At 45.7% G+C, this 15455-nt stretch overlaps 2 protein-coding genes across 10 annotated transcripts in view; one reads left to right on the forward strand and one right to left on the reverse strand.

Moving 5' to 3' along the window:
• MTMR2 (myotubularin related protein 2) overlaps positions 1-9814 on the forward strand; it is a 60030-nt gene extending 50216 nt beyond the window's left edge. For all 4 annotated transcript variants that reach the window (XM_031616141.2, XM_090134004.1, XM_090134005.1 and 1 more), the window contains 6 exons: positions 1001-1186; positions 2047-2253; positions 3763-3855; positions 5343-5456; positions 6690-6866; positions 7780-9814. In XM_031616141.2, coding sequence (XP_031472001.1) covers positions 1001-1186; positions 2047-2253; positions 3763-3855; positions 5343-5456; positions 6690-6866; positions 7780-7941 — 939 coding nt within the window. In that variant the 3' untranslated portion in view covers positions 7942-9814. The remainder of the gene's footprint in view (positions 1-1000; positions 1187-2046; positions 2254-3762; positions 3856-5342; positions 5457-6689; positions 6867-7779) is intronic.
• Positions 3750-15455, reverse strand: part of CEP57 (centrosomal protein 57) — a 30806-nt gene continuing 19100 nt past the window's right edge. For 2 of the 6 annotated variants that reach the window (XM_090134013.1, XM_090134007.1), the window contains one exon: positions 3750-3836. The gene's annotated coding sequence lies outside the window, so the exon portion shown is untranslated. Of the gene's footprint in view, positions 3837-4041; positions 4130-5536; positions 5612-7937; positions 8021-8770; positions 8857-15455 lie in introns of those variants that run through there. The other 4 variants (XM_090134011.1, XM_090134012.1, XM_090134010.1 and 1 more) reach the window with 4 other exon arrangements.

Genomic DNA, 15455 nt, shown 5'->3' on the forward strand with positions numbered 1-15455 from the left:
AATATTTCAAATTATTCCTGAGAATCACAAAGGGATTTCCACTGGGAATACATACAGAGTGATCTGATTAACTAGTCAGACCTCTGCACCTGTGCTAGTACCAGTCGATATCATAGAATCATAATCATAGAATCACAGAATGGCCTGGGTTGAAAAGGATCACAGTGATCATCCAGTTTCAGCCCCCCTGCTATGTGCAGGGTCGCCAACCAGCAGACCAGGCTGCCCAGAGCCACATCCAGCCTGGCCTTGAATGCCTCCAGGGATGGGGCATCCACAGCCTCCTTGGGCAACCTGTTCCAGTGTGTCACCACCCTCTGTGTGAAAAACTGCCTCCTAATATTTAACCTAAAACTGTCTCAGTTTGACCATTCTGCCTCCTCTGAGAGTATTAGAACTCCTGTCCCTGTTAAACTTGATGGGATCAGGGAATGCTTGTCTCTTCTGAAAATAAGGCATCATGATCTTTAATTTCAGAACATTACCTAGTGTGCTCTAATGTCCAGGAATATCACTGTGTTATTCTTGCTGTTGTGTCTCATGCCATCACACTAAGTCATGTTTTTATGGTAGAACTACTTTGCTGCACTAAAACTGATTTTTTTTAATCTGTCTTTTCCACTACTTAAGAAAGGCAATTAGTGTGTGGGATATACTCCTCTATAATAGTATGGTAAATTTGTAAATGACAGAATAGCGAATCTAATGAGCTAGCAGCTTGAATGGGGATAAATGATAATTACTGAGAAAAAGAAAGCTTGTAATGTGATATTATTCAGTGAAAATTACAGCATTCATTACTGTTGCAGGAAAGAGACACAAAATGTGTCCATGTATATATTTGTTCTCAATTGTAAGATAAATCCAGTGCTTTAGATGGCATAGACACTGTGCTATTTTGTCAGCTCATATTTGCTCATAGATACTATTGGAATAAAATATCAAATATGCTTTCACTTAGTGATTTTTATGCTTTTTTTTCCTTTTTTTTTTTCTTCAGGCTAAAGGAGGAGGCTATGAGAGTGAGGATGCCTATCAGAATGCAGAATTAGTGTTCCTGGACATTCACAACATTCATGTCATGAGAGAGTCACTGAGAAAGCTGAAAGAAATTGTGTATCCCAATATTGAAGAGACTCACTGGCTGTCTAATTTAGAATCAACTCATTGGCTAGAGCATATCAAGGTATGCATGTCTGCATCCACTGGATGTAGCTGAGTTTGTACCACTCTGTCCATTGGGAAATGCCACTTGAGCTAATTCCAGTGACAGATCCTCAAATAATAAGAAATTTAATTATTTAAGATTAAAATTTAATAATTTCCAATTTAAAAGCAACAAAAATACAGTGTCTGGGGATGAGGAATTTAAAAGAGATGGCAAACAGTACCAGAGAGGGGGTGACAAAACACTGAAAGATGGTGTTTTGAAAGCAAACTGTATTTCTGGATAACATGTAACCATGAAAGCACTCCTGAGAACACAGGAGTCTGTTTCCAACCTCTCAGCTTTGGGATCCTTGCCATCCAGGTGTTGCTGCCTGGCCCAGACCAGCAGGTGTTGGGTGTTGATGCCTTCTCAGCCTTTCAGGAATTGGAGCAGAATCAAAATGAATGGGGCAAAATGCTTCAGCTTGTACATATTCATCTTCAAACTAAGCTTTCTGTCCTAAAAAATGTACAGATTACATTGTCTGTCAGTTAATAAAGAAAGAACTTGTTCTGCTTCTCAAGCAATTGGAAAGCAGTAGCCATTTTGAGATACAAAATGCTCCTGGGCTGAAATCCTAACCTGTCCAAGGATGGCTGAGCTTAATGCAGGGGCTTTTTTACAGTGGTGCCTGCATTATGGTTTAGATGTGAACACATTTTTTGTAACGATGACACCAATTTGCTGCCCTAGTTATAAAGAAGTTGGAACTGATTTACCATTCTCCTTGAGGCACATAGAGCCCTTGGTTTGTCCTATGCTGTCAGTAGCCGTTTGTCATGCATACTTTCTGTTCCAAAGACATTTTTGGAACTTTTTTTTTTTTCTTGTCCCAGCTCATTCTTGCTGGAGCCCTGCGGATTGCCGACAAGGTGGAGTCAGGGAAGACATCTGTGGTTGTGCACTGCAGTGACGGCTGGGACCGGACAGCCCAGCTCACCTCTCTCTCTCTGCTGATGTTAGATGGCTACTACCGAACTATCAGGGGCTTTGAAGTGCTAGTGGAGAAGGAGTGGCTGAGCTTTGGACACAGATTTCAACTGGTGAGTTAAGAGCCCTTGGAAAGTGCATAACACAGAAAGCTTTTGTATACCTTGAAGAGATTTTCAAAGGAGTTTAGCCTTTTCTGTGAGAAGTCTCCTAGCTGAACTGGCAGAAGAAAAGTGAATGCTACTGCTCCTGTTTTCTGTCTATAATGGCTATCATGTCTTAACCTCCTTGGAGACAGCCTTGCTTAGATAGGAGGAGCAGGTAGTATTAACCTTCTCAGCTCCCATGCTCAGCTTCCACTAGCAGTGTGCTCTGCGTTCAGTATAAGCTGGGAATTGGCAAAGAGTGGGGTATTTTGTTTGTGTTTTCAGTTCAGTCCATTTTTTAAGGCTGCCTGGACATTGTCAACAAATACCTTAGTACTGAAGAGGTTGGGGAATTTTGCAGTGGCCTTGAGCTCACATTTTCTTTGGGCACATTTTGCTTTTGGGGGAGCTCTTAATGTTTAGGCAAAAGACCAGCAGTTTGAGATCGTGGATGTGTGCGGAGGGGGCAGCTTTGCAAACCAGTGACTTGGCTGTTTGTTATGATTTGTACTGGGAGAAAGCTTCAGTAGTGTCCATTTGGTCTTTGTTCCTCTGGTGTTTTGACTGTAGCTGTTCTCTTGTAGTTGTTTAGTTTGACAAGGGCTAGAACAAGGTTTGTTTACAGCAGATGCAATGATGGTAATTTGTGTAGTCAAATGCTGTTCCCCACCTCTGAAGGAGGTGGGATAATTGAGGCACTGTGTAATTAAGGTTCTGCTTCAGCGAAACCATTACCTGTTGTTTGCACCATGAGGATTTTTACTTCCCTGTCTGTACAAAGGATTTCCTCTGCTGAGAGGACAACACTGTTACAAGAACAGGTAACTCCTTTACCTCCATGCTCTTGTTCAATCTTTGTACTGAGCTTAGAGCTCAGAGGTAATGTATACCACTAATGTACTGTATAGTAGCAAGGAATCATGCCTCGCATTCCTATCCAGGGCCACACAGCGTGGTCGGGGTTGGAGGCCTATTCCTGGGATACTTTCTTAATTGCATCTCTTGAGGTGGCAGGAGATGGGCTGAGTTAGTGTTTGTACAGCACTTGGAAGCCATGAGGTGTTGTGTGATGGTTATCACCACATGCTGTGTCTGTAGGTAGTGTTTAGATCCAACAAAATCTACTACTGAAGTAGCCAGGATGACAGCTGCAACTGAAGCAAAAAGCATTCTAATTTTTTTTTCCTCTGAACTTTAGCTATTAGCTGAAATCAGTGCCAGCGTAGCATCTGGAGCCTCTACTCAAACAACTCGTTTTAATTTAACATGAAAATATCATCATAAAAAATTTTCACTTCAAAGACTAAGGGAGTAGCTGTCCTTTACTGCTTTACCCACTAATACGGACGGAGTAAAATCAACATTCATTTGAACCTGTTTAGATCTGTTGGTGCAGTCTTGTGTGACTGAGATGAGCCCCCAGCAGCTTCCCCATGAAACTGTGCTTCTCATGTTCTTTGTCCTGCTCTGTTCCAGAGAGTTGGCCATGGAGATAAGAATCATGCAGATGCAGATCGCTCTCCTGTCTTCCTCCAATTCATCGATTGTGTCTGGCAAATGACAAGACAGGTAAATTGCTGAGCAGCACGTCTGCAAAGCCACTGTACCACAATGTGGCACGGGGTCCAGCCCCAGGACCTACACAAGTTTTCCTTCTTGGGCTTCTACTCTCGTTTTGTTGGACTCTGACAAGTGTCTTGGCTATCTCACTTTAGCAGGGAGCCTGAATGCACAGCTGTGCAGGAAGGCCGTGATGTAGTCTTGTGTCAGATGAGCTAGCCAGTGGGCACTGCTTGCATGGATGCTGCTATGGTAAATGTGAGCTTGTGAGAAGCATGTCACCCTAAAAAAGAAAGACAGTGTCTTCATATTTAGTGGGGTAGAGACAGACACCTCAGCCACCCTTACTTAGCCCACTATGTCTTCAGAAACATGAGTAACCTGAGCTACTAATTTAAGTTTCTGGCATTGTGGATGCAAATATTTGTTCACACTGATCCCATAAACAAACCTGCAGGGAATTTGCTCTAAAGTGACTTCTTCTGAAAACTGGTACATTGCTCCTCATTGATACTTGAGTTTGGAGCTAGGAACTGCTCCTTACTTTAGAAAGGATCCCCAATGGCTAGTGGAGGTTTTCCCCACACTGTGTGGGACCTGGGATTTCTTAATGTCTGCTGTGATCTCTGTACTGTATTTTAAAGTCAATGTTAGCAGTGATCGGGCAGTTCACTGAAAAAGATAGGCTCATCATGAACTATGAAATGGGGAAAAAGATGCCCAATATATGAAGCTGTACTGTATCCAAGCAGAGAAAGGGGGAGAATTTACCACCCCTAAAACCACTTCTGTTCTGCTGTCCTCGGCATCCTGATGGTGAGGTGAAAACAGCAGCCAGTGCAGTTGGAGAAAAGTGTTTTCCAAGGGAGGAAGGCCTCTTGCTGTCCTCTCCATCTTTGCAGTTTGCTGCACGTACTCCTTTTGCCCCTTTGTGGAGCTCCAGTTCTCCCTGTCATTGATCTATCTGTATTTGTACATCAGCAGCAACCACAGCCCCTGTGCTGTACACCTCCATTCATCCCACTGATCTGTGTTGCATGGTGCCCCTCTGCTGTGCCCTCTGCAAAGCGCTCTCTTGGGCACACACAGTATTCCCATTTGGCTCCAGGGGATTTCCATTCCTTTATGTTTTATTTCAGATATGCTCCACCCTTTTGTTTGCAGTGTGGTTGAATGGTCTGTCACTCGGGGCAGGCAACAGCAGAGCAAGCTTCAACTTGAAGCAGCACTGAATGTGTGTAAACACAGCGGTCAGACCTTTCATGCCTCTGGCTTTTGCTCAGAATACCTCTCTGCACGTGTAAAGCAGCTTTCCAAGAGAGAAACTCTTGCTCCTGGGAGGAGCAGTTATGACCCCAAATATCCAGCCAGCCGCAGAACAGAGGCAAATGCTGTCTTAGAATTGAGAGGCAAGCAAGCTCCTTACCACTGTGGGAGAAAGTTTATTTGTGACTGCTGTTGTAAAATCCCAACCCATTTTCTGGTTCTGCCTGAAGTTTCCTACAGCGTTTGAGTTCAACGAGTACTTCCTGATAACCATCCTGGACCACCTGTACAGCTGTTTATTTGGGACGTTCCTGTGCAGCAGTGAGCAGCAGAGAGTAAAGGAGGTAAGAGCATCTCTCCGAGGTGAAGACATGATACTGTGATTGCTTTAGCTGGCCAGATGGTGCTGGAGAAATTGCAGCTGGTTGTAGGTACTGCCAAGCCTCCATCTTAACAGCTGGGACACTCGGGGTCTTTTCCACTTTGTGTCAGCTGCTCTCTGTGGGGATGTTACATTTCAGAGCACTACCCTTTTGCACACACTCCCTCTTTTCAGTGAATCCTTCAGCTACTTTCTGGTGGCTCAGCAGCTCCTGCTGTCTCCAAAGTAGTTGGAAATGCAATTTTTCTTTGGTTTACCTTTGGTTTAACATAAACTTATCTCTAGAAGCTGGTACCTTTTTCCCCTCCCTTTTTCTTTAGGTTTAAACTAATGAGCATGTTGTCATTCTGCATACATGGGTTACAAAAAGTGTACGTTGTTGCTGTGCTTGCATTTTTTCTAGGAGAGGACAGAGCTTCTAGTTAGAGAAAGGACATGGCTCTAGGCCCTTCCATCGACCAGCTCTGCCCTTACACTCTGATATAGGTTTGTTTGAGATTGGTTCCAATTGGGTTGTGTACCTTCACACCCATTCAGCACTACCCTGCTCACCACCAAACTGACAGTGAAGGGTGTTATCACTGAAACATTGCAGCCTAACATCCCAGAGGACAGTGCTGTGTTCGACAGCAGACTGGTTAAAAAATAAAATATGAAGCAATTGCTGTGATACAGAGTGATAGTGTTATACTGAAATCAGTCCCTGTTTTTTGAGTCCACAGTGGCTGAATTTCCAGAAAAGAAAACCTCCATGCTCTTTCCATTTCGCTGGGACTATTCATGAGCCTAATTACTTCACTACATCAGGACTTCAGTCACATGGATTTTTCTTTTTTCTTCCTCCACCCCCAACCCATTACTTGCTCCAGCAAGTCCTCCGGGACCACTTTAAAGAGGTGAAATGTAACCAAAGCACTGAGAGTTCACATGCCAGTTCTGAGCTGTGTCCCCTTGTGCCGATGGCGACTTTGGGGCCGTGCTGAGAGCACAGGGAGTTCCGTGCCAGGGTGTGTGTGTGTGCCTGCCTGCCTGCATCCATGTGCTTCGATTCCAATAACCACATCAAAAGAAGAATTCTTTTTAAGCTACAAGAAGGCAACCAGATCTGTATTAATGACAGGCATATGTAATGCTGTTTAAGTACTCATAAATGCTAGTATGGGAAATAAAGCCTCCTCCAACCCTTCCCTTACAGAGCCTTCCAAAAAAGACCGTGTCACTTTGGTCTTACATTAACAGCCAGCTGGAGGACTTCACTAACCCCTTGTATGTGAGCTACTCCAACCACGTCCTGTACCCTGTGGCCAGCATGCGGCACCTGGAGCTGTGGGTCGGCTACTACATCCGCTGGAACCCCAGGATGAAGCCACAGGTACAGCTTGTTGCAATCCCTGCCACGGATCCTTTTCTTTCCCTCTGTGCTAATACTAATACTGTCATTGTGGAGCTCAGGGCCTTTAAAGCACAGGAAATAATGCTCAGACTTAAGCTGCCACTGCTTAAATCTAAAAACAAAAGCCAGAGTTAACACACAAGCAAATGAAAAGAGAGGCAAGTGCAGATGGTGGTTAGCTGGAGATCGCCACCTTGTGAAACTTGCAGGAGCTGAAGCTGCTCCACTGTTTGTAAAATTTCATGAGTAGCAGGAAAACCATCATCTGAAGAGTTTCTTCTTCAGAAAAGAACCTGAGAACCTAAGACATCTTTGGGTGTAGGGCTTTAGATCTGAGCTCAGGGGCTGCAAGTAGATTTCTGCCATTAGTAACCTGCTGCTTACTTCGGTTGCCTAAGGCCCAGGGGTGCAACCCTTGTTTATGGCCTTGAAATTTTACAGCAGGGGAACTGGCTTGTCCAAGGCAGACACCTGAGACAAGCAGCCTGAATGTGGCCCTAAATGCTTCAATCACTTTTATGTAGGAAGGGATAGAAATTCTCAGACAGTCTAACTGTAGTTAGCACTGTTTTGCAGATCTGGAGCATTAGACACAGGAACCCAATAAATGCTTCTCAGTACTGTTGAACTGACTGTGTGAAAATGTTTAGAAAAACATATACTTTTCCTCAGAGTTCTGAAACTATGACCAGACTGAGGTGCCAAGGTTGGCATCTCCCAGAAACAGCAGAGATTAGAGCTCTGTCACCTATCAAGATATACATCAGGTTTTGTTTAGCCACTGTTACCCTACATGTGTTGGGTAAAGTAGGAGTGCAGGATCAGTGGCACCATGATGCGGATGAGGCTTGCACGCTTGCCTTGTAGCCCTCAGCTCCAGCTTTTCTTGCAGGAGCCTGTCCACAACCGCTACAAGGAGCTTCTTGCCAAGCGGGCTGAGCTGCAGAAGAAAGTGGAGGAGCTGCAGAGAGAAATCACCAACCGTTCCACCTCATCCTCAGAGAGAGCTGGCTCTCCCGCGCAGTGCGTCACTCCTGTACAGACAGTGGTGTGAGCTGGACTTGTTTGCAGAGTACCTTCCCAGGACCATCAGGACCGCTTTCCTGGAACTCTCTGGATTTCCTTTGCAGTGTCTGGGGGATGCCAACCTATTATTTATTTATTTCTCTCCAGGGTAATTTATTAGTACTGTATCACTAACAGAAGCTTAAGCAAAAAGAAACATAGCCCCCTATGCAATTAACCTTCTCAGTGGCTAGATTATAACACAAGCCAATTGCACTTGCCACTTAAGAGAAACCTAGAGCTCTTTCCTTGTTCACTTACATGTTGGAAATCACCTTGCTTTACAAAAGGGACTGTGCACTAGAGCAAAGTACTATATAGGAAAAACATTGCCTTGGGAGTTTGAAAAGGCCCCCATTTGCTAAAAGAACTGTAGAATCTCACCGTGTGAAGTCATGCAACTGAGGTATTAACAGATACAGCATGAGAATGTTTGCCAGCAAACCAAGGGAGGTAGCGCTAGAATCCAAAACGTATCACTGTTCTCACTTTCACTGGATTTTGGGAAGCCATGTAAAATGATGCCTTACATAAGAAGGGCATCTTCTACCACTACACCACATGGTGGTAGAAGAGCAACTTACATGACTTAACTTTATAGGACAATGTTTACTTCCATCTCAGCAACTTTAGATTTTTGCTTATGGTTTACAGTGAGTGTGCCAGGATGTAAATTAAGCATCTTTATTTCTGAGGGAGGGAGCAGAGCACAGCTCTCTCTGGGCTTCCTGCAGCTCTTCTGTTCTCCGGTGCCTCTTCCACATCAGGAGGAAGGTAGTGGAATGCCAAGGGATGCATGTGAGCTGCTGGGATCAGTCATTTCATTTTGCTTGGGTAAGAATTTCTTGTGATTTTAATGCTTCTGTGCAGGACCGTAGCAGTATTTTTAAGGTATTTCAGCTTTCTGCTAAGTAATGGAAGCAGCTGTACCAACCAAAGAAGCCTTTCTGCCTGCATTACAACTGATACTTTAATACTCCAATAGACTAAAAAGCATAGTGATTTCTGAACTCTAGCTTTAAGTCTTTTTCCCTCATAGCATACTTCAAGAATTCATACTTCAAGAATTAGGGTCATCTGACTAAACATAAATTCAATTTTAATACAAACTTTTATTGTAGATTTTATTGTAGAAGTAGATAAACATTCATTGAAACCATAACTGCTGCACTGCTTGTCAAACACATAAGCAAGAGGCTGTAGGTGGCAGGGCTTCCAGTGAAGTTGTGTATCTGCAAGGAGCTTTGCTCCAAGCTGCTTCTTATCTCTGCACTGAGATCATGGCTTGGTTTGAGTTCCAGCATTGTTTTTGTACAATAGGAGCCATACTGTGGGCAGCTGCTTAATATACATATCATGCTTTTTTTCTCAGCCTTTCTCCCAAGACAGATAAATATTTCTTTGAGAGGATATGAGAGTGGACTAATTTACCCATAATTCTTTCAGAATCCTCCCATTCATTCGGAGGGAGGAATTATTTCCAGCTGCAGTCTATTTGTATGATTAACAGGCTGTAGATCATTGCTACACTTGTTACAGGGTAGCCTGATAGTTCATATCTCACTACTGCAAAGAATCCACTCAAAATAGCTTCTGAAAGACTTAAATTTGCTTTAAGGTTGAAGGGCAGAGTTACTGTTAAGTACAATCATTGTATAAGATGTGTCATAGTATTATTCTATATTAGCAAACTGACCACGTGTGTATATTTTGTTTTTTTGAATTAAGGCTGGTTGGTTTAACACTAATAAAAAATGGTAAATGGATAAAGTTTTTCCTGTGCTCATGTTTTCTACTATGTGCTTATCAAAGCCAAAGCAGTTGTACACACGTAATAAAACAGCACTGAATTTTTGATTTGACATGCTAATCTTATTCATTTCTACTTGTGCAGATTGACTTGCAAGATGCTGTTGTTTGATCTCTGAAATTCAGAATGATAGTAAAGCAGATTACCTTTGGACAACTGTATCTGTACAGGATGACAAATAGTATTTAGCTGCACAGTATTACAAAAATACTTTTACAGTGAAAAATAACCAATTTCTGCAATTTACAGTGCTTTAGTACAGTCATTTCTGTGAGAAAGGAACATTCACATTTTTCTATGTAACACAAGCTAAATCCAACTTCACTGAGATGATTTGGAATCAGCAATTCAAGGCATGCTCTGCAACACTCACTTCTAGGAGAAATAATTCCACCTTGGGCACCTCACATGGAAGTCAATCAACCTAAGCCCTCTTCTGCATTTTCCAGTTCTTCTAGGACAGCCTGACATAATTCTGACATGAACCTTCCTTTGAGCACGCTAATCTCCGTCCATTGTTTACATGGAAAATCAGTGATGACAGTTTCAGCCCCTGGTTGTCAGGACCTTTGAGGGTGAGTTAATGTCCAAGTGGTGCTCCAGCTACACAAAGCACATCTCCCCAGTTTAATGGAGGCAGATTATTCTAGGTGTGGTAGGCAGTTCCCAGCTTCTCATAGCTAAAACCTCCTGTGTCTCGAATCATAGAACAGCCTGTGTTGAAAAGGACCACGAAGATCATCCAGTTTCAACCCCCCTGCTATATGCAGGGTTGCCAACCACCAGACCAGGCTGCCCAGAGCCACATCCAGCCTGGCCTTGAATGCCTCCAGGGAGGGCAACCTGTTCTGGTGCATCACCACCCTCTGAGTGAAAATCTGAGTGAAAAACTTCCTCCTAATATTTAACCTAAACCTCCCCTGTTTTAGTTTAAAACCATTCCCCCTTGTCCTATCACTATCCACCCTTGTCAGCAGCCGTTCCTCCTCTTGTTTATATGCTCCCTTCAAGCAATGAAAGGCCACAAGGAGGTCTCCCAGAGCCTTCTTAGATGGGGCCTCACAAGAGTTGAGTAGAGGGGGACAATCACCTCCCTCTCCCTGCTGGCCACCCCTTTTTTAATGCAGCCCAAAACACAGTTGGCTTTCCAGGCTGCAAGTGCCCACTGCTGGCTCATGTCCAGCTTTTCCCAAGTCCTTCTCTGCAAGGCTGCTCTCAAGGAGATCTTCCCCCAGTTTGTATCAATACCTGGCATTGCTCCAACCCAAATTGGCCTTATTGAACCTCATTAGGTTTTCGTGGGCCCACTTCTCCAGCCTGTCCAGGTCCCCTGGATGGCTTCCCTTCCCTCCAGTGTATTGACTGCACTGCTCAGCTTGGTGTCATACGCAAACTTGCTGAGGATGCACTCGATGCCATCATCTAATGTCATTGGTGAAGATGTTAAAGAACCAAGACCGACCCCTGAAGGACACTGCTTGTGACCAGCCTCCACCCTGACACAGAGCCATTGATCACAACCCTTCGGCTGCATCCAGCCAGCCAATCCCTAATCCATCAAACAGTCCATCCTTCAAATCTGCACCTCTCCAATTTAGATAGAAGGATGTGCTGAGGGACCATGTCAAAGGCCTTGCAGAAGTCCAGGTAGATGACATCCATCGAAGCCGTCACTCCATCATAGAAGGCCACCAGATCGGTCAGGCAGGATCTGCCCTTGGTGAAGCCATGCTGGCTGTCTCAAATCACCCCTTTATCTTGTATGTGCCTTAACATAGCTTCTAGGAGGATCTGCTCCATGATCTTCCCAGGCACAGAGGTGAAGCTCACTGGCCTGTAGTTCCCGAGGTCTTTTTTTTCCCCTTTTTTAAAAATGGGAGTAACATTTCCCTTTTTTCAGTCACTGGGAACTTCATCAGACAGCCATGATTTTTCAAATATGATGGAGACAGCTCGGGGCAACCACATCAGCCATCTCTTTCAGAACCCTAGGATGGATATCATCCATGGACTTATACACGTTCAGTTTCACGAGGAGGACTCAGACGTGTTCCACCATTACAGTGGGACAGAAACCACTCCCCAGACCCTCACCGAGAGGCTCATGGTCCTGGGACACATGGGAAGCCTGACCACCCATGAAGACTAAAGCAAAGCACTCACTGAGTACCTCAGCTTTTTCTATGTCTGAGGAAGCCAGCTCCCCCTTACCTTTCATCAGAGGGGGAACACTCTCCTTGGCCTGTCTCTTCCTGCCTGTGTACCTGTAGGATCCCTTCTTCTTATCTTTCACATCCCTTGTGTACTGGAACTGCTGAATCACAGCCTGAACCTCTGATTGATCACCTGAGGTGAGCAATGAGTCAGCCACAGGAGCTTAGGTGAAGGCAATTCAGCTGTGCTGGTGGAAGGGATGAAGCCTGGCTCCACCTCTCCTAGACCCATTTAAGAGCTGACTACCAGTGGGGAAGGATCTCTTCTGGACATTCCCCTCCTCTGGAGTTTCATAGCAAGCCTAGGATATGGGTAAGCATTCTATCTATTCTCTTTTAGTATAATAACTGTGTAGCCAAACTCTCTGGTATATTTCATAATTATAACACCTGCACATTCATTAATTATATACTTGACAAGCCAGCCAGGAGAAATATACTGAAATTCATATCATGTCCTTTCTATAGAATTTCTATAAATGGGTCAGGAGGGAGAACATCCCCTTAAATAAAATGATTCCTGGACAGATCCCAGGGTTTCTAGGTTCTCCTCATTACCAATTAGCAACTATAGTTGAGAAATGGAGTCCCCTGCATACTATGGGGAACATTTCCCCATTCTGCATGATGGAATACTGTCAAGGATTAGACAAAGACATCCTGACTACAAAAGAAAGGCAGTTAGCTGCCTCCACAGTGGCATGACCACTGTTAAATGCCTTAAATCAAGCTGAGATAAGAGCTGACACATTAGAAAGTGAAAATCAGAATCACAGAACTGTAGGGGTTGGAAGGGACCCCCAGAGATCATCGAGTCCAACCCCCTGCCAAAGCAGGATCCCTACACCAGGTTGCACAGGTAGGCGTCCAGGCAGGTCTTGAATATCTCCAGAGAAGGAGACTCCACAACCTCCCTGGGCAGCCTGTTCCAGTGCTCCGTCACTCTCACTATAAAGAAGTTCTTGCGCACATTGGTGCGGAACTTCTCATGCTCCAGTTTTCAGCCATTTCCCCTTGTCCTGCCTCCACACACTGCTGAAAAGAGTCTGGCCTCGCCACTCTGCCCTCCACACCTCAGATATTTATAGACCTGGATCAGGTCCCCTCTCAGTCTTCTTTTCTCAAGACTAAACAGCCCCAGCTCACTCAGCCTTTCATCACAGGGGAGATGCTCCCAGGCGGTCAGACCCTTTTTCTACATTTTGTGGGCCGCCTTCTTTCCTTTGAGTTTGCGCATGAGCTCCTTGCTCATCCACACAGGTCTCCTGCCACCCTTTCCTGATTTCTTGCCCACAGGGACGCACCGATCCTGGGCTTGGAAGAAGAGCTGTTTAAATGCCAACCAGCTCTCACAGGCCCCCTTACCTTCTAACACCCTAGCCCACGGGGTAGCTCCAAGTAGGTCTCGGAAGAGATCAAAGTTGGCTCTCCTAAAGTCCAGGGTAGCAATCCTACTTTTTGCTTTAGTTCTTCCACTCAGGATCCTGAACTCCACCATCTCATGGTCACTACAACCCAAGCTACCCCCAACCTTTACTTCCCTGACAAGCCCTTCTCTATTAGTGAGAATAAGGTCCAGCAACACCCCTCCCCTCGTCGGTTCCTCAACCACCTGCATCAGCAAGTTGTCCTCAACACATTGCAGGAACCGTCTGGACCGTGCGTGCCTGGCCACATTGCTTATCCAGCAAATATCTGGATAACTGAAGTCCCCCATAAGCACAGCACCTGGGATCGTGATGCTGCTTCCAGTTGCTTATGGAAGGCCTCATCAACTTCCTCCTCCTGATCAGGAGGTCTGTAGTACACTCCCACAACAGCGTCGGCCATACCAGCCCACCCCTTGATTCTCACCCACAAGCTCTCCACTGCTACACCACTCTCCCCGGCTGGAGTTCAATACATTCTAGCTGCTCTCTCACATAAAGAGCAACTCCACCACCCCGCCTCGCCAGCCGATCTTTCCTAAAAAGCACATAGCTCTCCATGACAACATTCCAGTCATGCGAGCTGTCCCACCACATCTCCGTGATTGCAATGAGATCGTAGCTGTGTGACCACATGCAGATCTTCAACTCTTCCTGTCTATTCCCCATACTGCACGCATTAGCGTACAGACACTTAAGGGAAGCAGCATTCCCCTGCCACTCTCCATCCCTTCAAACTCCACCCTCATCACCCATCAAGTTATCTTTTGAACCTCGAACTACCTGCACAACCTCAGCAGCCCTCTTTTTATCCCCTTCCCCCTTCCTACCTAGTTTAAAGACCTTTTGATGAGCCCCACCAGCTCCTGGGCTAGGATCCTTTTACCCCTTGCAGACGGCTGCAGATGGAGCTCACCTGTCATGCCAGGAGCCAAGTAAATTGCCCCATGGTCAAAAAAACCAAAATTCTTGTGCCTGCACCAACCTCTAAGCCATTTATTTATGAGAAAGGTTTTTTTGATCCTCTCAGTGTCCTTCCCCGCCACTGAAAGGCTAGAAGACCACCTGCACTCCCACACCATCAAGTACCCTCCCCAGATCCTTGAAGTCATTTTTGATAGCCCTCAGGCTTCTCTTGGCAGCATCATCACTGCCAACCTGAACTACCAATAAGGTGTAGTAGTCAGATGGACGAATAAGCCCAGGAAGCCCTATAGAGATATCCTTGACTCGGGCCCTAGGGAGGCAGCACACTTCCCTCCAGGTGGGATCAGGTTGACATATCGGGCCCTCAGTTCCTTTTAGAAGGGAATCACCTATGACTACGACCCTCCTTTCTTTTCTGGAAGAGGCTGTCTTCAAGTGTGGAGCCGACCACCTCTCCTTAGGAAAGCTCGGAGGCTGTTCCTTCACCTCATTCTCAGCCTCCTCACCCTCCAGTTTCAGGGTTTCAAATTACTATTACTTAGAGGCACCCGAGGAACCGAGGTAGGTTGGGATGGGCACCGCCTGCGTCGCCGAGGTGGGACCTGCTGCCATTCCTCCCCTCCTCTCAAGTCAGCCCTCTCAGTTTGACCACATCAAGGGAGAGGGTCCACTACAGGCTGGGGGTTGCAATCTCCGCTTGTTTCTCGCAGAGAGTCACGCCACCAGTCTATCTCCCCCTCACACTCTCTAATGGTTCTTAACCTCTCTACCTCCTCCCTGAGCTCCACCACCAGGCTGAGCAGCTCATCCACCTGTGCACACCTCATGGCATCCCTCCCATCCTCCCCAGGCAGCAGCAGGCTCTGGCACTCCCTGCAGCCAGAGACTTGAACCGCCACAGTTCTGGGCAGTCCCTCCATCTGGGGCACCACAGCCACCTTGGATCAAGCACACCATCTGGTAGAGTCCATGTTTGAACTTGCGGTCTCCGGGTCAACCAGTAGGAGAGCGGTCACCTGAGCAAGGACAAAAACACTGACATGTCCTGCCACAGGACCCACCTCCCACACCTACTGCTGCAGTCATGGGCAGCATGGGCTGCGCTCACACTCTGCCTTCCCTCCCT

The sequence above is a fragment of the Phasianus colchicus genome, chromosome 1 (genome assembly GCF_987193195.1).
Source record: "Phasianus colchicus chromosome 1, bPhaCol1.hap1.1, whole genome shotgun sequence".
Lineage (NCBI taxonomy): Eukaryota > Metazoa > Chordata > Aves > Galliformes > Phasianidae > Phasianus > Phasianus colchicus.